This window comes from Ochotona curzoniae, unplaced genomic scaffold, assembly GCF_017591425.1.
Source record: "Ochotona curzoniae isolate NIBS_2020 unplaced genomic scaffold, NIBS_Ocur_1.0 scaffold_3223, whole genome shotgun sequence".
In the NCBI taxonomy this organism is placed as follows: Eukaryota; Metazoa; Chordata; class Mammalia; order Lagomorpha; family Ochotonidae; genus Ochotona; species Ochotona curzoniae.
Genome location: NW_024467108.1, coordinates 91,221 through 112,049, shown reverse-complemented (window position 1 = coordinate 112,049; position 20,829 = coordinate 91,221). Strand labels below are relative to the sequence as shown.

The following is a 20,829-nucleotide window of genomic DNA, read 5'->3' as shown; positions in this document are numbered from 1 at the left end:
CAGAACCTGCTGCACAACAAAATCCGTAAACCAGTGATCTACAGCACCAGAGATCTCCCTCTCAGTCGGACCATGTTATTTCTAATCTCTACCTGCCTCAGTCAAAAACACACTAGCTTGGGCCTAGCCCAATGGCTTAGCTGGCTAATCCTCCTTTTCAGGTCCCAGTTCGTGTTCTGGCTGCTCCACTTCCCTTCTAGCTCCCTGCCTATGGCTTAGGAAAGCAGTAGAGGATGGCTCAAAGCCTTAGAACCCTGCATCCATGTGGGAGACTCAAAAGAAGCTCCTGGTTCCTGCTTTCGGATCAACTCAGCTCTGGCTGCTGCAGCCATTTGGGGATTGAGCCAGTGGATAGCAGATCTTTCTGTCTCTCCTTCTCTCTGTACATTTACCTTTCCAGAAAAAAAATTAAAAAAAAACCACTAGCTTTATCCCAAGTAACAAGCTCTGGGAATTCAAAGATGGTTTGAGCAGGTTAATCAAATATCCCAAACAAATACAATATTTACATGCTGAAGTGGCACTTTTCATGTAGTTACTTCCAGGTTGCTTGGCAAGCCAAGTAAACTTTGCCAACAAGATGAGTATTAAGAACTACACATATTCAGGTTGTAAAGAGTAACTCCAAAAGTGACCCCAAATCCTGGACTCACCTTGAATGCCTGCTTCCGCAGTGTTGCTTAAATCCCCTAGGTCTCCATCCATATCCTTCTATACCTGGTTGCCCAACACTACTGTAAACCTCGTAGCTCTCAATCCCTGAAGGCCCACTTACCTAAGAGGCCAGAAAAGATGCTCTCCCCTTTGTTCTCTCTCTGCTCTGTTCTCACCTTCTCCCTGCCCCACGCTGCCTCCCTCACTGGAATAAAGGCCTCTCATGTGGCTCACTTGCTGTGCCCGGTGTCTTGGGTTTGTGTAAAAAAGTTAATACAAGTACCATGCAGTGCCTGCTGAATGGTTCACAATTCCACTTCCAAACATGCCTTCCAGCCTCATCTGTTTCAAAACTTGTTTCCCTTTTTGAAGACATTCAACTGTCTGGAATATTTATCTTCTCAGTAGGCACTCCCAGGTCTTGTTAGTGGAAACAGGTGAAAGAGGTTGTATCTTTGCATGTAGGACTATGGCAGATGCCTCCTAGCGGAAGCCCAGACTCTACCATCCCAGCTTACCTTCCTCAGCACCAGGCTTTTTTTCTTAGACTAAGTCTCTAAGTCTCTTAAATCTCTAAGAATGCCTAAGTTTGGGTCTCAAGTTTGCTTCTGGTTTCAGCTGCCTGCTATTGTGCAACCTGGGAGGCAGCAAGAGATAGCCCAAGGATTTGGGACCTTACCACTTACTTCAGAGATCTGCATCGAGTTTTGGGGCACTGGCTTCAGCGTGGACATATTATACCTTTCGCAGGCATTTTAAGAGTGAACTAGGGTGGTAGTCTGGTAGCTAAAATCCTTGTCTTGAACACACTGAGATCCCATATGGGCACCAGTTCTAATCCCGGCGGCCCTGTTTCCCATCTAGCTCCTTGCCTGTGGCCTAGAAAAGCAGTCAAGGATGACGGCCCAAAGCCTTCGGACCCTGCACCCACTTGAGAGACCTGAAGAAGCTCCTGGCTCCTGATCAGCTCAGTTGCAGCTGTTTGGGGAGTGAACCAGCAGATGGAGACAGAAGATCTTTTTCTGTGTACCTCCCTCTCTCTGTAGATCTGTCTTTCGATTAAAAAAAAAAAAAAAGAGTGAACCAAAGGATGGAAGATCTCTGTGTCTTTAAAAAAAGTCTCTAGGTAAGAAACCTGTTCCTTTTGATTCCTTAGAATCTTGACTAAGCAACAAATCTATTTTTTACACTTCAACCTGCAACCTAGCTAGGGGAAGATCGTTAAAGAAAAACAAGGATTATAATACAAAACGGCCATAGCCAGTTTATTGAGCACCTCCTCTGTCTCCAGCCCTGGCCATAGATATCCTCGGTGAACCCACACAGTGTTTTAAGACAGGAACTTTGCCATTTTCCAAGTGAAGAATGAGATATTCAGGGACTAAATGATTTCCAGCTCTGATTGCGAGCCAGGATTAAAATTGCCTAGAAATGGGAGCTGCCTGTCTCTGGCCTGAGGCCTGAACAGCCAGAAACAGAAAGCACAGAAAGCAACCTGACTTCCAAGAGATGGGAAGGGAGTAAGACCCAGAAACTCCTGATTTCCAAACCATCCAGTTTTCATGACACCTGAGGTGATCCCTGATCCCAGGGCAGCTCCGGGTTCTCACAATAAACTCCTTACTCTTTAGCTAGCCAAAGTCACCTTGTGCTTCTGTAGTGAAGAAGCCTTCTCTAGAGCTGAGCTAAGCCAGGGTTGCCATCCCGCTCTGCTCTCAGGCCAGAGTGAGCACAGTCCCGGTCCTGGCTCACCACCTTGCTGCATACAGTCTTCACAGTTATGCACCTGCTGCTCCTTCTAACAGGTGTCCTCATCACCTCCGCTTGTAGAGACACGGCTGAAGCTTCAGGCCTGAGAGTTGAGCCTTGCGTCCTACCCGAGGAGGCCCGGTTTTATGAAAATCAAACAAGAAGAAGTGGCTGTTGGTCAGGTCCTAGGGGGTAGAGAAGACACAATGAACTCCAAATCCTGACCTCAAATCCCCAGAAAACCTCCCACCACAGCCCTAGCTGTGCTCGGAAAGCTTCCCAGGGCTCCACCATGAAGTGTGTCCCCAGGGAGCACACGTCTGCCCTGTGCCCATGGTCTCCTTGAGGAGGGTATCACAGAAGATACTAACAGACCTCTTAGACCTCTCACCTTGGAGATGACCTTGAAGCCCAGTTTGCTCACAGCCCCCAAGAAGCCCCGGACATCCTCAAAGCGGCTGCTGACCTCGGCCACTTTCAGGAGACCCCTGAGAAGAGAGAGTTCTACGTTTAACACACAGACTCTCACACGCACACATATACACGCATCTGTGTCCTGGGCGCTCCTACCCTGGCTTTAGCACTCGATTTGCCTCTTCTAGGAAGTCCCTGATATTGGTTCCCATCAGCGACAGGCAAAATACGGCGACATCCACAGACTCATCCTGCAGAGGTACCTGTGGAGAGTGAGCATGGTGTGTTGGGAGGCGATAGCCAGCACACAGGACTACATGAGCATATGGGGGCTGGGCCTGCAGCAAGAGCTGGCTCCACAGAGGGGTTTACCTGCGCCATGTCACACACAGTGACCCTGGGGTCCAGAGAGGCCAGGTCAAAGCAGTGCACAGTGTTCCGGATACTTGAAGCCAGTCTGCAATCCCCACAGCCAAAGTCCGCCACCACTAGGGACGCAGGCCTGAGAGCAGAAGGCAGGGGTCAGCTACCGGGCTGGGGTAAGCCTAGGACTGACCCACACAGCTCTCACAGTGCCCCACCCCCATTCACCGATGGCGAAGATCCCTGGCAATGCGGTCTACTGGATGCAGTGGCCACTTCTTCACTTGGCTCTGGAAGCCACGGTGGTAGAGGAGGAAAGCCTCAGGGTCTTCCTGGAAGAGGCGCTGTGCTGCACTGCTGGGCTTGGAGTAGAGCTGCTCATTGAGGTAGCGAAATCGGGCCCCATCCAGCCGCTGTGCCATGCGCGCTCTTAGAGCCTCGGCCCGAGCCTCCTGGCCTCCTGGCTTGGGAGCAGAAGGTACCTCTGTTTCTGCCGGGGCCTCAGCTGCAACTTGGTCTGGAGCCTGAGCCGGCCGGAACTTGTTCTTGTGCCTCCGCTTGTTCTTCTGCCGGTTCCGCCATTGCTTCCGGGTCAAGGTCTGAGGGGGTTTAGCGGAGGAGGAGCCAGGGCTTGGCGTGGGGGGCTCATCTGCAGCACTACTCTTCTGGATTTGGGGATCTGCAGGGAAGGAGATGGTATATTTGGGACAAGATTCCCTAAATTCAGAACCATGGTAATGATCCCAGCTCCTGTCTTTGAGACAAACAAGACCAAGGACTGGCTGCAGTACTTCTTACTACCAGCCCCACCCCTAATGGTAGCGTGGAGAACAAGCTGACCTCCCACACCCCACCCATACACGTCAATGCTACCTGTTTGGACACCATTGGTCAGAGGCCGGGCTGTGTTCCCGGGCGCTGCTTTCTGGCATTTTTTCCGTCCTTCTGTCAAGTCATTGCCAAGAAAACCCTGTGTGCAGAACTTTTTCTTTCTTTCCGCTTCCCCTTCCTCAGAGTTGCTGGAAGGAGGACCACGTTTCTGACATTTGTTCCTTTTCTCCCCTACTTGGACAGAGGCACTGGCCAAGGAAGCCCTCTTAGCTTGCTTCTTCTTCTTCTTCCTCACCTCCTGCTCCTCTTCAGACTCACTGTCAGGTAGGCTAGCGGGTTGCCGGGGAAGAGATGCTGCCTCCAAGGCATGCAAGGTGGCCAGGAGCTGGCGGCGCCTGGAACCCTGCAGGGAAACAAGGGAAGAGAGAGGGGCAAGGAGAGTGGATGGAACCCTGAGAACAAGACTAGCAACAGGGAGACACGCTTTGGATGCTGGCAGAGGCCTGAGTACCCCATCATGAGGCCAGCCAGACCCAGCACTTCCAAGTGGGCACCCCAAGCTGTGGAGGTCTAAGGGGCAAAGGTACCACCCACACAAGCACCACCCTTCTTCAGCATGTGTGCAAATGTGGGAAGAGAGCCAGTCTGGCAGAGGGAGTAAGGAGACCAAAGCCAGAGACCAGCACCTGGAACCAGGAATCTAACCGACTGGCTTCTGTAAGAACCAGGGAGACTTCTGAACCCGGGAGGTAACACACGTGGCCATCACCTATCTCCAGCTGTACTGTAGAGAACAGGTGGGCGGGGTTGCAGAAAGGCAGGACGCTGGGCCGGGGCTGTGGGCTGGTCAAGGCAAAGCAAAGCCCAGTCCACGCTGGAAACTGACAGCAGGGTTGGAACGGCCTGAGGAAGTAAGGCAGCCCTCGGGTTCCCTGCAGGGGCTGACCATGGGTTGAAGCCCGGCTGGATGGCCCCAGGCTCAACAAGTATCTGGAAAGTTCTCAGTTTCCCCCACTGCCATCAGTAACCACTTAAAGCAAACCTGAAGAAATAACTGCGGAAAACACTTAACCGACTTCCCTCCATCCTCAATACACACAAAACTTGGTTCTGTGTGCCTTTTCAACAACCTCCCTTCTCGATGGCTCCGTGTGCTCCCACCGACACTTGTTTGACCCCCGTTCAATTCACCTGCTTCTATTCACCTCCTCGCCACTCCAACGTCGTTTTCTTTTGGAACGGCCAAGATCTTACATGCTGCCAGGCGCACCCAGCTCCCACCTCCCTGCAGACCCACTCACCTTGATCTGCGACGGTGCCTGGGCCCGTGGCCGGGAGATCACGGGCCTGAGGCCTGTGGCTGCGGGGGCCGCCTCGGCCCACTCGGGCTCCTCGAACATGCGTGCCGCGCGGGCAGGGTCCGGAAGCCCACGCTGCTCTCCACGTGAAAAGCGCGGATCCGGGAGCGAGAGCGTGCAGGTCCGACGGGCCCCGGAAACCAAAGAGTGAAAGCTCAGAGAGGCTAGAACGGCCGGCGCCGCGCAGACACCATCGAGTTTAGACGCGCGCCGGCTAGAAGGGCCGGGAGGCGGTCGGAAGGGAGGCGGGAGGCCCGCGCGGGGCCGAGAGGGCCAGCGGCGGGGCGGGGTCGGTCAGCGGGCGCGGCCGGACGGGAGTTCCCCGGAGAAGGCGCCTCCAGCCCGAGTCCCGGTGAGTGAGTGCGGGAGGACCCGCGGCCCCTGCCCAGAGTGAGGCCCAGCTAGCCCTTCACCGCCCACTGCCCGAGTTCTGAGAGGGAACGGGGGCGATCCCCGAGGAGGACCCCCCCCCCATTCCTCCTCCCGGGATACCTGGAACTTGTACTTCCCCTTCCCCCAGCCCCGTTCGTAGATTTCGGTGCCTGCTCCGTGACATCCGCTTTGCAGCTGCTTTACTACCGCTGTCGGGTCCGGACCCACCTTTGCCTCTCGCAGGGAGCTGATCCCACTGCCTGGATCCATCGCAGAACTACCCCCTAGCCAGAGACGCTGCGCCCAGCCCCCACCCCGACCCCTCACACTCCTCTCCTTTAGGGGACAGGGATTGAGGCTCATCCCCTTGCCTGGGTCCCCACAGTCCCCAGGCTTGCCCAATTCCGGGGACTCATCACCGGGACGCTGCTATGGACGACATTTTCACCCAGTGCCGGGAGGGCAACGCGGTTGCTGTTCGCTTGTGGCTGGACAACACCGAGAACGACCTCAACCAGGGGTGAGCTGAAGCCGCCGGTGGGTGAGAGGTGGCTTGGGGATCTCTGCACTGCGTGCCACGCTCACGTCTGCTGGGTGCGGGAGCTTACCGTGCCCCGTGATGTACACGTTCACGTCTGGTGGGTGCGGGAGCTTGCTGTCCCGCGTCATGTACAGGGCAGGGGAGGGAAGGCAGAGGGTCTGCACGAAGGGAGTGGTGTTGGAGTTAAATCTTGATTATTAAGTTTTGCAGGCAGAGGCTGCGGAGCCTCAGCACACAGCATGGCAAATAGGCTGGGAGGCAGTGGGTGCCAGGAAAGGAGCTGGAGGACAGATCCCCATGGGCTGAAGCTCTGGGTACAAGTGGAGAAGGACAAGAGATAAGGCCAGGCTCAGTCAGATCAGGCAAGCATCTTCGGTCCATAGTTAGGGTTTCATTCTGAGAGTGAAGTTTTAACACTGTACAGTAGTCTGAGAAGATTGTACCTTTGGTAAATATCATCTCAGGATGCAGGCGCCTGCTCATCCTGTGTACTGGGACTGGGGCAGGTGGGAAAGAGTGATCAGACTGCAGAAACTTTTAGGATGGAGAATCTTAGACCTGTGTAAAGTCAGGAAGGTAAAGGGGTTGGCTGTGGTTCTGCTCTGGCTTGGGCATCTAGAGAGATGGTGGATGGATCGATGGAGATGCTGATAACCCAAGGACGAGCAGCGGCTCTGCTCTAGACATGTAGAAGTTAAGGTGGCAACACACCAGGATGTCATGCAGATTTGGAGTTCAGGAAGGGGGTCTGTTTTGGATACAGACTGGAGCGATATTAGCAAGCAGATGATAACCTGAAGTCAGGAATAAGAAGCCTGCAGGACAGAAATGGAGCAACCAGAAGTTGAAGGGAAAACAGAAAATGTTTGAGTAAAGCTTAGATGAATGTTTTAGCAAAGGGGGTGTGGTCAGCAGTAGAGTATGTCAAGGTAACCAGTGACTTTATAATTAGGAAGTGTTTGATAATCTCAGAGGAGATTACATCAAGTGTCTAACCTAGGGGATATACTTAACACCCTGTGTGCTGGGTGCTGATGTGCCCAAATCAATCAGACCTGTGACTGGCTGCAAAGTGAGTAAGGGGTGAGGATCTGCAGAGTCTGCAGACAAGTTCTTTCAGGTTGACTGGGCTAGTAAAGCAGCAGTGGTGCTGATTCAGGGTAGTGGAGTTTTATTTTTAAAAATTTACTCATTTTTTAAGGTTTGGAGAGTTTAGTTCTTAAGTTTCAGAGGTGAGGATTATCTTTCATCTTAGTTGATTCTCATTAGGCTCTACACAAATCGCTCCTGAGTAATTTGTAGTCATCTGCCCATTTTCTCCATGTAATTCTCCAAGGCTGAAATAGTGCTGCCTAGGCAAAGTCGCCCTATTGGGCCTGCTGGCTTGGAAGACGTTGATGCTGGAAAGCAAAACGGTGGCGTAATGAAACTGTGCTGGCGCTACCCTGAGGGCTAGGATGTAAGACGCTGGAAGCTTTTCCTGGATGGCTGGCAGACCTGTGCCCACACCTTTGTCCTGCTTTGGGGCTGATGCTGGAGGCTGTGAATTCCGGGCTCAAGTTAAAGGTCTGAGAAACTGCCCAATAGGCAGAGCGAGAATTGCTTCCTGGGATGCCCACCAACGGGAAAGCGCACTGCTATTTTTGTGTGAGCAAAGGCAGGCTGTGGAAGGAAGTGATTAAAAGACACGCCTCCCTTTGGTTGTGGGGGCAGCTGGATGCACAGACCCTTGCTGAGTTCTGGGTCCCGCCCATAGCCCCCCCAGGGGAAGTGACTGCTACACTGAAGCATTCCTCGGCTGCCTGCCCAGACCACAGACCGCCCCTAGCCCCGCCCCTTGGATCCGCAGTCTGGACTGGAGGGAATTTCCTTTTATGGCCCCTGGCGGTCTGGAAGGCCCAGCTCCCACCCAGTTGTTTTCTTCATACACTTCTCTTTATAAATGCATGTCTTTGGAATAAGAAAAAAGCCAGATACAGTTTTCATTCTAAAGCTGACATTCTTATTTGCTCACTACAACTGGGTTTGCTGAATAGAATTTTGCTTTGCGTGTTGGTTTGTCATCTGCCTCATCAGTAATCAAAAGCATTTCTCCTTTTCACTATAGACCCCTCCATAACACCATTTTAATTCCTTTCCATTTTTAGAGTTCAGTGCCATAGTCAAACAGTAAGCTTGCTCTCTCCGCCGAGTGTGGCCTTCCTTTTCCAAGGGATCCGCTTTTCCCCCTTGACATGCAGTAGATACCGGATATTAGTCCCTCAAGAAGACAGTCTACCAGGCAAAGCAGTCCCTTACCAAACTTTTACAATTCAGTGGCAAATGCAATAGTAGGAGGATATGTGTGCAAGATGCAGTGAAAAACAGGACTAACAGACATTGCATAAGGGATGAAGAAAAAACAAATAGGGTCAGGGAAAAACTGAATTCTATAAGAATTGATGGGGTATCTAGGTTAGTTATGAAGGTCAAGGTAAGGGCTGACCTGCACAGCTTTGGGAGCTGAGCAAGAATTGAGGTCCTTAAGAAGTAAGCTTTCCTTGAGAGTACAGGATGTGACTTTAATTACCATTGTCCATTTCTCAAAGGGATGACCATGGCTTCTCCCCCTTGCACTGGGCCTGCCGAGAGGGTCGCTCCGCTGTGGTTGAGATGCTGATCATGCGGGGGGCACGGATCAATGTGATGAATCGCGGGGATGACACCCCTCTGCACCTGGCTGCCAGTCACGGACATCGTGACATTGTACAGAAGGTGTGTACAAACTCTGTCACCCACATCCCATACATGCCTTAAGGTCCACCACAGGCACTGTAACATGTCGTACAAAGTGTCTGCTCCTCTTTCCCACATGCTGGCCTGGGGAATTCATTTAGAACTGACTGCTTTTCTCTTTGGCTGTGGCCCCCAGCTGTTGCAGTACAAGGCTGACATTAACGCAGTGAATGAGCATGGGAATGTGCCCCTGCACTATGCCTGCTTCTGGGGCCAAGACCAAGTGGCAGAGGTGAGTTCTGGGATTGGTGAGAAGCAACTTTTGAGCCTGAGAATATTCTGGAATTCAACCTGTTAGTCCTACTGTGTGATACTCAAGGGGGTGTGTATAGCACATGTGTGTTCATGGTCGGCTGGGACTGCCAGGGAAGTAGCAAGGGTCCTTATTACAACCTTCTCATTCCAGGACCTGGTAGCTAACGGGGCCCTTGTCAGCATATGCAACAAGTATGGAGAGATGCCTGTGGACAAAGCCAAGCCACCCCTCAGACAGCTTCTCCAAGGTCCACCTCCCACCCCCAGCTTTTATCATTCTGTCCCTCCCACTCGTCCCCTCCCCCAGCTTAAGCTAAGACTGCTTTTCTTTCCTCAGAGCGAGCAGAGAAGATGGGCCAGAATCTGAACCGTATTCCATACAAGGACACGTTCTGGAAGGGGACCACCCGCACTCGGCCCCGTGAGTCATGCTGTGGGGGAGGGGGAGGAGAAGTTGTAATGCAGAATGACCTTGGGCTCCTGCGGCTGGGTGGGTGTTGCCGCTGGCTGCCTGACCTGTCCACGTTCTCAGGAAACGGGACCCTGAACAAGCACTCGGGCATTGACTTCAAACAGCTCAACTTTGTGGCAAAGCTCAATGAGAATCACTCAGGAGAGGTGATTTCTGCCCTTCCTTAATCCCCCTGCAGTCACCTGCTTTACACCTGTTTTTAAGTTCTCCTGCAGATGGTAGGTAAGGAAGGGGCGGCCTTAATTAAAGCCTAATCCCCACCTCTCCTTCAGTTGTGGAAAGGCCGATGGCAGGGTAATGACATTGTCGTGAAGGTGCTGAAGGTTCGAGACTGGAGTACAAGGAAGAGCAGGGACTTCAATGAGGAATGTCCTCGGCTCAGGTGGGACAAGGCCCAAACTGGAAGCCACTGGTTCCAAGGAACCTGGAATACCACTGAGAGGGGTATTCCCTAGGTCTCAGCCACAGATGGCTCTCTCCCTCTCCCAGGATTTTCTCGCATCCCAATGTTCTCCCAGTGCTAGGAGCCTGCCAGTCTCCACCTGCTCCTCACCCCACCCTCATCACGCACTGGATGCCGTATGGATCTCTCTACAATGTACTACATGAAGGCACCAGTGAGTAGGGGTGCTGAATTTTACTGGGGTGGGGGTGAGGAATGGTACATGAGCCTCTCTACACCATTTGTCCCTTCGTCACCTTAGATTTTGTGGTGGACCAGAGCCAAGCTGTGAAGTTTGCTTTGGACATGGCAAGGGGCATGGCATTCCTACACACACTAGAGCCCCTCATCCCACGGCATGCACTCAACAGCCGCAGTGTAATGGTAAGGCCACACATTCACCCTGGGCCAGTTCTGACAGCTTTTTGCCTAACTAGACTCACTTCCACATACTATCTTTTCTTCAGATTGATGAGGACATGACTGCCCGGATCAGCATGGCTGATGTCAAGTTCTCTTTCCAATGCCCTGGACGCATGTATGCACCCGCCTGGGTAGCCCCTGAAGGTGGGTGAGGGTATCAAGTTGGGAGGTAGACAATGACCAGCTCAGTAGCAGTGGAAGAGGGCGGAGACATGTCAGACTGGCAGCTGCAGCCAACACTCCCTGTCTCCCCAGCTTTGCAGAAAAAGCCTGAAGATACAAACAGACGCTCAGCAGACATGTGGAGTTTTGCAGTGCTTTTGTGGGAACTGGTGACAAGAGAGGTGCCTTTTGCTGACCTCTCCAATATGGAGATCGGAATGAAGGTGAGAACAGAACTGCCTGCCCTTATGCTGGGACAGAGGGGGTGGGATGGGTGTGGTGACAATAACTGTAGCTTAACCCACATTGGTTCAGATACAGAACACTGACCGAGGGCTGGCTTCTTCCTGATAGACTCAATTCTCAGCTCAGTTTTTCCTTGTATTCACAGGTGGCACTGGAAGGCCTTCGGCCAACCATCCCACCAGGTATTTCCCCCCATGTGTGCAAGCTCATGAAGATCTGCATGAATGAGGACCCTGCCAAGCGGCCCAAGTTTGACATGATTGTGCCTATCCTGGAGAAGATGCAGGACAAATAGAACTACAGGGTCCTTGCCTAAACTGCAAGGTGTCAGGACATGGTTGGGGGAGTGCAACTCCCCAAAGCAGTGGGCCTCTGGCTGCCTCCCCTTCCTCCAGTCATGGTACTATCCCAGCCACGGGCCCATGCCCTGGCCCCATCCCTATCACTGCGGCCCCAAAGGGGGCTGGGCTCAGAGCTTTGTCACTTGCCACACGGTGTCTCCCAGCGTGGGAGGGATCAGCCCCGCCTGTCACAATAAAGTTTATTATGAAAACAGGCTGGTGTGGGGACATGGGGACAGAAAAGTACATTTAGGTGATGTGGCTCAGGTGAAGTAGTGCGGCTTCTTCACATTGATGCCATACTCGCTGAGGGCAGGGGTCAAGTCCTCCATGGTTAGAGTGTACTTGCGGTCCTGAGGGAAGAGGGAGAGTACCAGCTGAGCACAGGAATGCCAGACGGGCACCCAAGGTGGGTGAGCCTGAGCCGCCTGACACCTCCCCTAGGACAGGGCTTCCCCACAGGGGACTGGGGATTAGCCAAGCCTCCACTGCTGGGGAGGGCAATTACTGATCAGGTGAGCTTCCCCTCACACCTTGCTCTTGCTCCGGGAGCTGCCAGAGGCTGTGCCCTTCATTTTGCAGTGCTGTAGGGCATCGTTGGCAATATCTGAGATGAATTTCTGGGCAGCTAGGGAGATGAGCCGGATTCTAGAGAGAAAAAAGTGTTACAAGAAGATGGCCAACAACCCGCAGGATCCCTCAAAGCTCCAGCCTACCCTGGGTTTACTCACATGCGTGGGTCTGAGGCCTCAAAGCCAGCACGGTTCAAGTAGTAACCAGTCACTGCGTCTGGGATCTGGGAAATCAACGAGACAGCTGTCAGCGTTCGCCCTGCTCCCGATGGTTCAGGATAGGCCTGGCTACCAAGAAGCTCACAATCTGGCTGGGTAGAGGGGATAAATCAAAGGAGCAAATATAGGGAAGCAAATATAAGACGAGGCCGTTGGAAAGCGAGTAGGGTGTGGCTGCAAGTCGGCCAGGCTGAGGGTCGGCTGGCCTCGTTTGGGCGGGAAGCCCACCGTAGGCGTATAGTCCTCCAGCTGCATCAAGAAGTCCACCAGAGGCGTGCTGGACACCACAGGCTTCACCTCTCCGTTGGCCGCGCTCGGAAGCACGTAAACCCCGTTCGACATGGCTCCCTCCGGGGGCGCCGCGCCGCCCGCCGACACCGGAGCTGGAGGAGAAGCAGCACACTGAGACACGCAGGTGGCAGGCGCAGGACCCCGGGCGGCTCCGCCTCGCAGCCCCGTCCGAGCGCTGCCCTGCCCTGCGCTGCCCCTCACCCGGCCCGGCCCTCACCCGCCCCGCGCCGTTCGGTGGGCTCCCCGGCCCGCGCCGCCACGGGTCCCGCGCCCCCGGCCGCGGCTCCAGCCCCAGGGCCCCCCGCCGTCCCCGCGGGGCTGGCCTTGTTCTCCGCGGCTGTGCTGGCGGGCAGCGCGGCGGGAGCCGAGACCGGGGGCGCCGGGCCCGGGGCCGAGGCGGCGGCGGAGGCCGGCGCCGCCTCGGGGTCCGCGCCGGAGCCGCTGCAGCTCATCGGGCTGGTGGGAGAGGCGGCGAACAGAGCCGCTTCCGCTTCCGCTCAGGGCACGCACGCCCGGGTGACGCCACGCGCCCCGCCCACGGCGCTGGCCCCGCCCACTGCCCGCCCTTGACTGCGTGACGGAGCTGCGGGGCTGAGGCCGAACCCGCGCGGCGAGGCTGCCGCCATTCTGCTGCTGTCCCTCCAGCGGCGCTCCCAGTCGGTTCCACACGATGGGTGCAGGAGTCTAACGCGGGTCGAGCACTCTTCGTTCCATCGTACGTTCTAAGTCCTTGATTCGGGGCTCGTCGGCCCGGCACCCCTTGACGCGATAGTCTGTCAGTCTGTACCCTCTAGTTTCTTTTAAGATGAATAGGGAAGCTACCTCTCCCCACCCCGCCTCCAGTAGATAGAGAAGAGGGTGTTTCAGCTTCTGGAAAGAAAATCAAGTCGAGCGAAAAACATGCAGTTTTCTATTCAACAAATGTTTATTTAATTTGCATTTGCCGATTCCAGAGCCAGGGACTGGAAATAAAATTGAGTTGGGCAAGACTCTAGTCTTCTAGGCACCAGTGGTCTTGGAAAGAGAGGTAAACTGGCAATTTAATACCATGTTGGTGTTACAGTGCTAGAGGTAGGCACAGTGTTTGCAGTGCAAGGGAGAAGGGGAACATCTGCCGCCTACTTCCAGCTGCCAGTGCTCCACTGGCATTATTCCGCAGAATTATTCCCTGATTGTTATGAAAGGCAGGTATTGATGACAGGAAACAGGTTCAAGGAGATAGTCACTTGCTCAAGGCTCTCTGTGTTGGAAAACTCAACAAAGTTTTTTTCCAAAACTCTAGGATCTTTCTGCCACACAAAAATCAGTTAACCTTGGATAATCAAAGCCTTCATACAAGAGGATGACTTTAGAGTGGTCTTGAAAGAATCCTGGAAATGAACCAGGCCATTGTATCAAGGGTGGCATTAACGGGACACAATGGCTTCAACTAGAGTGAGTTCCTTAGGGGGTTGTAAAAATGGGAGGAAAAATTATTTGTTTTCAGGAACAAATAGCAGAGGAAGGTTTGTGAACCAAGCCTGAACTTTACCCATAATCTCTGAAAGGTTTTGATCAAGGTTTTGGCCTGGAGAGTTTTACATTTTACTCTAGAAGACAGATCAAGATTGGGTAGGTAGCTTGGACACTGTATTTGTAAGGGCCTCCTAGAATTCTGAGGAGAGAGACTATAGTCAAAGCTAATATGGTGGCAGTGGGAATGGAGAGAATGGCTAAATTCCAAATACACTTAAGTGTAACTGGAAGGAATTGTAGTTGGATTTAGACTTTGGCTTTAAGAGGCAAATCAGATGGAGTTGTTGATTGACTGTGATGGCAAGTGAAGGAAATAGGTGTCAGGACGGCACAGATTTTAGGCTCGGTTGGAAGACACAGAATATAGTTTACCAGAGACAAATAATAGATGAATTGGTTTGGGACTGAGATGGTAGGAGATAAGTATTGAGTGTCACACATCCTGTATTTGAGGCATCTAACTACTACTGTACGGAAAGTCTCGTTTAGTGAAATAGTGATGGCTGTACATGCCACTGATTTGTTCTATGGGACTATGAGTAAAGTGAGATGAAGAAAAGATTTAAAAAGGAGTGGTGAAGAACTCTGATACTCTAAGAGGAAGCAGAAAAAGAGAAGCCCATGAAGGAAGGAGAGATGAATGGTCAGAGAAAGGCTAAATCCTGGATGCCAGGGCAGAAGCTGACCACGATGGAAAGCAAAGATTGGCAAGTGTGCAGTGGACGAAGCAGCAGGAAAGCTGCTGTTTCTCAGTATCAGTCAGTGTAGAGATCCCATGGGAAAGGCCTGGTTAAAGAGGGGAAGAGAGGAGGCAGCCACAAGAGCACTGGTTATAGTGTCTTATTGAGAACTTGAGGCAAGAGTAGGGAGACCTGAGTATGTTGATGGGTTGGAGTATGGCTGGGAATCAAGTCAAGCTCACAGCATTTCAGGGTTAGGGAGATGAACAGAAGCAGCCAGCATTTGAGGGCTTGGCAGAATTTCCTCCAGGGCCCTGTCAGAGACTGAGCCACCAGCTGTAGGGCAAGGACAGGTCAAGGGTTGAGTAATGTCTTCAGCAGAGCTGGAAAGTTGGGTGTTCCCCAGCCTGTTACAGGATCCCAGCCAGGGCCAGAGCAGAAACCTTGACCCTCCACTTCTTCATTCAAACAGGACTCATGGCAGCCATGGGTTACCTAGGGAAGAAAAGGGCATCAGATCCACATGTGCTGATGCAGTAGTAACACACACTGTACCTTCTTGTCCTGTATTCATATCCTAGAGGCTAGGACACTGCCAGAACTTCCCCCAAGTTCATCTTAGCACTCCCCTTAATTATACCACAGCCTTCTGTTTCATACTCACATCAAACAGTCCTGCCCCATGCTGCTGGTAGAGCCTTGGGTTGAGAAAGCCAAGAGGGGGACGACCACTGAGGAGTCTGTGCTCATTTACCAAGGATAGGAGTCCTCCAAATACTGGGGTGGAGGCCTGTGAAGGAGGGGGTGCAAGTATAGGTCAGGAGTTCAGAGTATCTGAGTCTGAGGGAGACGTGGGTATTTGGTAGGATCTGGCTGCAAAGTCTAGTTCAGGAGGTAGGGTTTGGAGTTAGGCTGATTCTCACCGAAGTTCCAGATACCCACGGAATGGGCACTCTGTTGCTGACCACCCAGTAGCCATCAGAAAGTGCAGCTACATCTGGGTAGGCACGGCCGCTGGCATTGAAGTAACTTTGTGGTGGCAGATGGGGACTTGTGTTCAGGAACTGGGTTACGGCTTCTTCCTGAAAGGCATTGCTGAATGAGTATTGAGCCGTGAAACCTGCTCAGCTGCCTGCTAAACTGAGGCTCTCCCCTGGCCCATCCATTCACACACATTTATACCTGATATGAAGGCCGTGGAAACACATTGCTGAAGCCACCACCACTGATGTAATCAACAATTTCATTGGTGACAAGGAAAGGATTCTGGAAAGATGTGCCTCCCACTGTGGTAACATAGGGGCTGAGGACAGAAGACAGCATTCATATAGGAGGTGACCCCAGAGGACCTTCAAGATGTGTGGGGATGGATGAGAAGAGTGTGGGTCTTTCTGGAGTGGGTAGATGCTTGGGCAAACATGTGCATGATATAGTGCAAGAGGTTTTGAGCCATCAAGACATGGCCTGAGCTTACTGTTCACAATTTTCTCCACTGAAAACCTGCTAAGTCTTCTAAAATGTCTGGGACTGAGGAAGGGGAACACTGGGAGCCATACCCCACCCAGGGTACTTGGAGCCTGAGACCCCAGTCCCTTGGAGAAAGGTATACCTCTCTAGCTCATATATTGAGAGCTAGAGTCATGACTCCTTAGTGGGTTATAAGAAGCTTTTGGAGAAGGAGATACAAGAGTGAAAATGCATCGTGTATCAGAAGATTGAGTACTGTCTGATGAAGTGTTGCACAAACTCATCCACCTGCAGCACATAGACATCTATGACAGGCCCTCAACAGGGGAATGTTTTAATTTTCATTCATTCCCATCCCAACTACTTTCCAACTTCATTTATTTCTTTTATCTATCTGCTTTCTTTAAGTATTAGAGTTTCCACATAAAAGTATGGTTTATAAGTTAACATAGAAAAAACCTATAAATAGTAGTTGAAGACTGACTGTTGGAAATAGGATTATCAATGAAAAAGAAGGGAAAGACAGCAAGCAGGGCAGGTAAAACTAGAGGCCAAGCTATAGGAGCACCTGTCTGGTCAAACCTGTGGTCCTAGGTCATGTACTCCATGATGAGGCCTGTGGTTACAGGTAACAGATGGTTTCGGGTGCTTACCTGGAAGCAGGGAAGCTAGGTCGGAACTGGTGTCTTCCAGAGACAGACCAACAGCCGGCCCCACTGTCACCTAGGAGAGAGAACAAGTTTAGCACTCATATTAGTTGATCAGAGCTTGATGTGTAGATTTAGACATTAGGAAGGAAATCCAGGTGTCAGTTGTTATTACAGGAGATCAGAGTGTAGAGATCAAGTCAGTGGTCTCTGTTTAGAGACCGAGTTTAAATGAAGAGTCAGACCAAGCTCACTAGGATCACTAAGGACCCATGGCTCTCAGTAGGGTGGGTGAGGCAGTGGGAAGTCTAAACTTAGGACAGAAAGTCACCTGAGGCAAAAAGTAGGGTGATCCCCCGAGCAGCAGCTTTCATGAACTCAGTATTGACCCGTTGGATATAGGCACTGCTGAGAGAGTCCTCATCGTCTCCATAGCTCACGGTATGCACATGCGGCAGGGTGGACTCATTGCTAAGCAGCAGGAGCCATTGAAGAAAGGGTTCCTGTCCCTCATGACGGCCTGGAAGGTTTTTGGTGGGGGTGGTGAGGATGGGGAGGGTGATGGGCACACAAGTAGCTACTGAAGACTCTTTCTCCAGCTCATGGTCTTTATTTGAGGGAGCAGGGATCAACAAACATCCTCCTACCCACTCCCCCACCAGCTGATCCCCTTGGCAGTACCAGGGCTACTGTAGACCCAGGTGGAGATGTTTGCACCAGCACTCATCAGGTATTCCACATCCAGACTGGCCTCAATCCCAGCTCGGCCCCGGCCCTGTTTTCCGATCACTCGGGCTACTGATGATTGGTGTGGGAAGTTGCTACCAAAGAGGCGCATGAACTCGGCCAGGTCTGAGTCATGGAAGTACTGCTCCAGAAACTATGAGAAGAGTCACAGCATGGATGATAGATCAGAGTGCAACTCAGGAGGGAAGACCCTGTAGATACCCTGGGGAGGTTGTCAGGTTCTTGGGGCTTTTTTCTTTGCTCACCTGGGCACAGGCCTGGCTGTTGTTGGTGGTGCCGGAGCCCACATCTTGTGCAGTCAAGTTGTATCGCTTACGGATCACTGAAGGGGTCACTCCCAGGTGCAGGCCAACAGTGCCTGCCACCTGTGGCTCAGGGCGTTGCCTCAGGGATGATATTGGGGGAAAGCGGTGCAGTCCCCCCACTGTGGAAGGGGTCAGGCTTGAAAAGGATGTCTCAATAGGCCTTAACACCCACTTTACCTTTGTTCCATCCTTTGCCCACACAGCACCTAAACTTGTCCATCTCCTGTATCTGCCTTCCCCAAGCTCCACCAACCCCACTGGGCTTACCAAAGTCCACATGAGGAGCCAAGGCCTGAGGGAGCTGGTAGGGATGTGGGGACCTTACAACACGCGTCGCTGCAGGGCCTCCCACATAGCGATGGAACTCAGCCCCAGAGAGTAGCAGCTCTGCCTGTCTGGAAGTCAGAGATCAAAGAGTAAGAGTCAGAAAGCACAAAATGGAGCAGAGGAGTGCCTGAACATCATGGGGCAGTCAGCCATCACCGTCTCTAGCATTATGCAGCACCCATGTACACTGAGCAAGCTCCCAACTCCCTCCCATTGAGGTGGTTAGTCTCCCTCTCTTGTGGGATGATTGGTGTTTTGTATGGCCAATCATTCTCTCTCACCGAACTTTCAGCCAGCAAGTGAGAAAGTCCTGTGTGGTCACTGAATCACACTCCCGGGCTCCAGCTGCCAACAGCCACTTGTGGACAGTGTGGAGGGTTAGTGGTGATGGCCGGATTAGCTCAGCGACTTCCTCTAGGGTTAAGTATTTTCCTGCAGAGATTCAGAAGAATCTTTATTCTTCTTTATTCTTTGCTTTCCTAAGATGCCTTCTCTAGACCCCAACCAAGAATCATTACAACTTCCAAGAGAGTCTGGAGCAGGATAAAAGAAAGCAGGACAGGCATTCTTGTATCTGGAGGGCAGAGAACAAACGCAGGAGAGGCTTGGAATGTCATGGCCAAGAATATGGATTTATCCTAAAGGCTGGTCAGTTATAGATGCTGCACTCCAGTATGCACTGCCACGATCATGGAGGTAGAGTAGGTGAGAGAAGAAGTTAACAGACTTCAACTTCCATTTTAAATTTCAGATTTCTTGGAGTCAATTATAAGGTAATATCTTGCTTATCTCAAACTTTTCCATTTCTCGATTTTAAGCTTGACATGGTGGTGAGTCACTTTTTCCTGCATAGAACCATACAAACTAGTTTTCACCTCTTGGGAGATCTGAAACTGCCCCCTCTCCCTTACCTCCACCCTTTTCTCTCACAGGCTGACCCTGCCATGAAGGGCTTTAGCCAAGGGAAGGATACAATCCAGTTTAACCCTTGCAGAGACTGCTAAAAAGCAGAATGGGGAGTACAGAGGGGTAGAAGGATGGAGAATGAAGACCAGTGAGGGAGCTGGGCAATACTCCAGGAGAAAGAATGAACAACTGAGTTGGTGGCATTGAGGGATTGCCAGAGGGAAACTACTACAAAGCTTATGGAGGAAGTAAATCTGGCAGTTTTAGTGTCTGAACAGAGCAGGTTGTAAGAAGAGATTTGAGGTGGGGGTTAATGTGTTACTGTGTGTTATTTCCCCATTTTCTGGTAATCAGGAAGTAATGGAGTCAGAGTTTCAGTCCAGATCTGATCACAAATCATGTATTTTTAACCACATCTAGTTTTTGGTTTCTAGACTGAGAAACACAGTGGAATTTTTTTTTTTTTTTTTTTGTGCGGGGGATCTGAGTTAGTTTTGAATAATTAAGTTCTACTTCACACAGAAACTCTTCCATCACAATAACTGCTATTCATCTGCCTTATATTACCTCCCTGATAGGTACCAAGAGAGAGCATGACTTGGCGAGATTTGCACCATCCCATGCCCAGCCCACTCCTATGTCCCTCCAACTTCTTGCTCCCTGTCCCAACAGGCACCGTAGCGAGGAGAGCCAGGATCCGACACAGCCTGCACCAGCTCCGAGAGCTTGTCCACGTTCCGCTGTCTCAAGGCAAAGGTGAGACTCAGCTCTTCCTCAGGGTCCACACGTCCCAGGGACACCCAGCCTGGGGGCAACCTGCAAAGCCAGGGGTTATACACATGGCTTTGGTTAGGGTGGGAACGGAAAGTATGGGTCCTGGAGAGTCCCGGATTGGCAGCTGAGACCATGCGTCAGATCGCAGAAGAGGCTATGGTTCACAGGAGGTGCACCTTAGGGGACTAAATCTGGAAACCTGGGGCTGAGCCTCTGGTACAGGGACAAGGGAGGGTAGAACCAAGACAGGGAGGTACAGAACAGGGCACTGGAAAGGAAGGGAATCAGTAGTAAACTCACGTCCATTGCTGATCAGGTTCCGGGCTGTAACTGCATTTGCCAGTGATGATGAGGGCAAGGAGCCCTAGAAGGCTGCAAGGTGGGGGGCAGGTGGATTTCATTCATGAGCTGGATTATCATTGTATTCCCACGTCCAGTATGTAATCCCTCCAATAGTCTCCCCTTCTCCCGACCCTCCCAGTCATGTCTCACCAGCCTTGGAGTCCCATTCCGCCTTTCTGCAGATCTGCTGTCATGTGATGGATCACATGAGCTCTCTGTACACGAGCACTTCCAGCCTGCCTAGTAACTATTGACGGTGCTGGCTCCTCCCTCGCATGGGCTGTCCTGAATGCTGGGAAAGGGCGGGGCTGCCTCTCAGTCTCCCTTTCATGCCAGAGAGCACTTTGTAAACCCAGGACTTCCCACCGACTGTTTGAATTTGGCCTCCAAGAGTCATAAGCTCTGGATGACCCCAGACCTGGCTTTTTTTCTAGCTGGATGTCAGGAAAGAAAACTCTCAGAGCCCAGGTTTCCTCATATATTTGACAGTGACGATTGTATAAGTGATCTGCATCATGGAGTTGCAATGAAATTTTACACTGAGATAATGCAAGCAAATTGCCCAGCAGAGTGCCTGACATGGCAGAGACTCCACAAATGTGACTTCCTTTTTACAATGCGGCTGTTTTTATGCCTTGA

General features: G+C 51.9%; 4 protein-coding genes across 8 annotated transcripts; 1 reads left to right on the top strand and 3 right to left on the bottom strand.

The window, feature by feature from the left end:
- Positions 1-1,806: 1,806 nt before the first annotated feature.
- RRP8 (ribosomal RNA processing 8) lies at positions 1,807-5,522 on the bottom strand. The gene is made up of 7 exons (XM_040963953.1): positions 5,313-5,522; positions 4,054-4,414; positions 3,409-3,859; positions 3,190-3,319; positions 2,974-3,080; positions 2,795-2,891; positions 1,807-2,588 (listed from the first exon to the last, which is right to left on the bottom strand). Exons 1-7 carry the CDS (start codon positions 5,409-5,411, stop codon positions 2,469-2,471), a joined length of 1,365 nt encoding a protein of 454 aa, XP_040819887.1. The 5' UTR covers positions 5,412-5,522; the 3' UTR covers positions 1,807-2,468.
- Positions 5,523-5,601: 79 nt separating this feature from the next.
- On the top strand, positions 5,602-11,610 carry ILK (integrin linked kinase). 4 transcript variants are annotated; one of them, XM_040963956.1, is made up of 13 exons: positions 5,602-5,721; positions 6,127-6,261; positions 8,871-9,036; positions 9,194-9,289; positions 9,464-9,560; positions 9,650-9,733; positions 9,845-9,930; positions 10,057-10,166; positions 10,274-10,401; positions 10,489-10,610; positions 10,694-10,793; positions 10,905-11,035; positions 11,203-11,610. In XM_040963956.1, the coding sequence occupies exons 2-13, from the start codon at positions 6,173-6,175 to the stop codon at positions 11,350-11,352; spliced, it is 1,359 nt and encodes a 452-aa protein (XP_040819890.1). In that variant the 5' UTR covers positions 5,602-5,721; positions 6,127-6,172; the 3' UTR covers positions 11,353-11,610. The 4 variants fall into 4 exon arrangements, with proteins under 4 accessions (XP_040819890.1, XP_040819891.1, XP_040819888.1 ...); XM_040963954.1 differs by having other exon boundaries at positions 5,672-5,721; positions 6,084-6,261; XM_040963955.1 differs by having other exon boundaries at positions 5,674-5,721; positions 5,890-6,261.
- On the bottom strand, positions 11,585-12,943 carry TAF10 (TATA-box binding protein associated factor 10). Its single transcript, XM_040963958.1, has 5 exons — positions 12,698-12,943; positions 12,418-12,572; positions 12,130-12,194; positions 11,932-12,046; positions 11,585-11,751 (listed from the first exon to the last, which is right to left on the bottom strand). The coding sequence occupies exons 1-5, from the start codon at positions 12,930-12,932 to the stop codon at positions 11,662-11,664; spliced, it is 660 nt and encodes a 219-aa protein (XP_040819892.1). The 5' UTR covers positions 12,933-12,943; the 3' UTR covers positions 11,585-11,661.
- Positions 12,944-13,386: 443 nt separating this feature from the next.
- Positions 13,387-20,399, bottom strand: TPP1 (tripeptidyl peptidase 1). 2 transcript variants are annotated; one of them, XM_040963988.1, is made up of 13 exons: positions 20,341-20,399; positions 20,149-20,220; positions 19,751-19,890; positions 18,450-18,600; positions 18,109-18,236; positions 17,782-17,960; positions 17,471-17,669; positions 17,121-17,309; positions 16,796-16,865; positions 15,858-15,978; positions 15,599-15,757; positions 15,340-15,465; positions 13,387-15,170 (listed from the first exon to the last, which is right to left on the bottom strand). In XM_040963988.1, the coding sequence occupies exons 1-13, from the start codon at positions 20,382-20,384 to the stop codon at positions 15,030-15,032; spliced, it is 1,719 nt and encodes a 572-aa protein (XP_040819922.1). In that variant the 5' UTR covers positions 20,385-20,399; the 3' UTR covers positions 13,387-15,029. The 2 variants fall into 2 exon arrangements, with proteins under 2 accessions (XP_040819922.1, XP_040819923.1); XM_040963989.1 differs by lacking the exon at positions 18,450-18,600 and having other exon boundaries at positions 18,109-18,226; positions 19,788-19,890; positions 20,341-20,391.
- Positions 20,400-20,829: the final 430 nt, after the last annotated feature.

Coding starts and splice junctions, on each gene's coding strand:
- RRP8 (XM_040963953.1), bottom strand. CDS start 5,411: ATGTTCGAGGAGCCCGAGTGGGCCGAGGCGGCCCCCGCAGCCACAGGC. Junction 2,892..2,973: donor AATCGAGTGCTAAAGCCAGG/GTAGGAGCGCCC, acceptor CTCTCTTCTCAG/GGGTCTCCTGAAAGTGGCCG. Junction 2,589..2,794: donor GCTTCAAGGTCATCTCCAAG/GTGAGAGGTCTA, acceptor TCTACCCCCTAG/GACCTGACCAACAGCCACTT.
- ILK (XM_040963956.1), top strand. CDS start 6,173: ATGGACGACATTTTCACCCAGTGCCGGGAGGGCAACGCGGTTGCTGTT. Junction 9,037..9,193: donor ATCGTGACATTGTACAGAAG/GTGTGTACAAAC, acceptor TGTGGCCCCCAG/CTGTTGCAGTACAAGGCTGA. Junction 11,036..11,202: donor ATATGGAGATCGGAATGAAG/GTGAGAACAGAA, acceptor TTGTATTCACAG/GTGGCACTGGAAGGCCTTCG.
- TAF10 (XM_040963958.1), bottom strand. CDS start 12,932: ATGAGCTGCAGCGGCTCCGGCGCGGACCCCGAGGCGGCGCCGGCCTCC. Junction 12,573..12,697: donor CACCGAACGGCGCGGGGCGG/GTGAGGGCCGGG, acceptor CTTCTCCTCCAG/CTCCGGTGTCGGCGGGCGGC. Junction 11,752..11,931: donor GCTCCCGGAGCAAGAGCAAG/GTGTGAGGGGAA, acceptor CTCTTCCCTCAG/GACCGCAAGTACACTCTAAC.
- TPP1 (XM_040963988.1), bottom strand. CDS start 20,384: ATGACAGCAGATCTGCAGAAAGGCGGAATGGGACTCCAAGGCTG. Junction 20,221..20,340: donor GGAATGGGACTCCAAGGCTG/GTGAGACATGAC, acceptor CCCACCTTGCAG/CCTTCTAGGGCTCCTTGCCC. Junction 17,961..18,108: donor GGCTCCTCATGTGGACTTTG/GTAAGCCCAGTG, acceptor CCCCTTCCACAG/TGGGGGGACTGCACCGCTTT.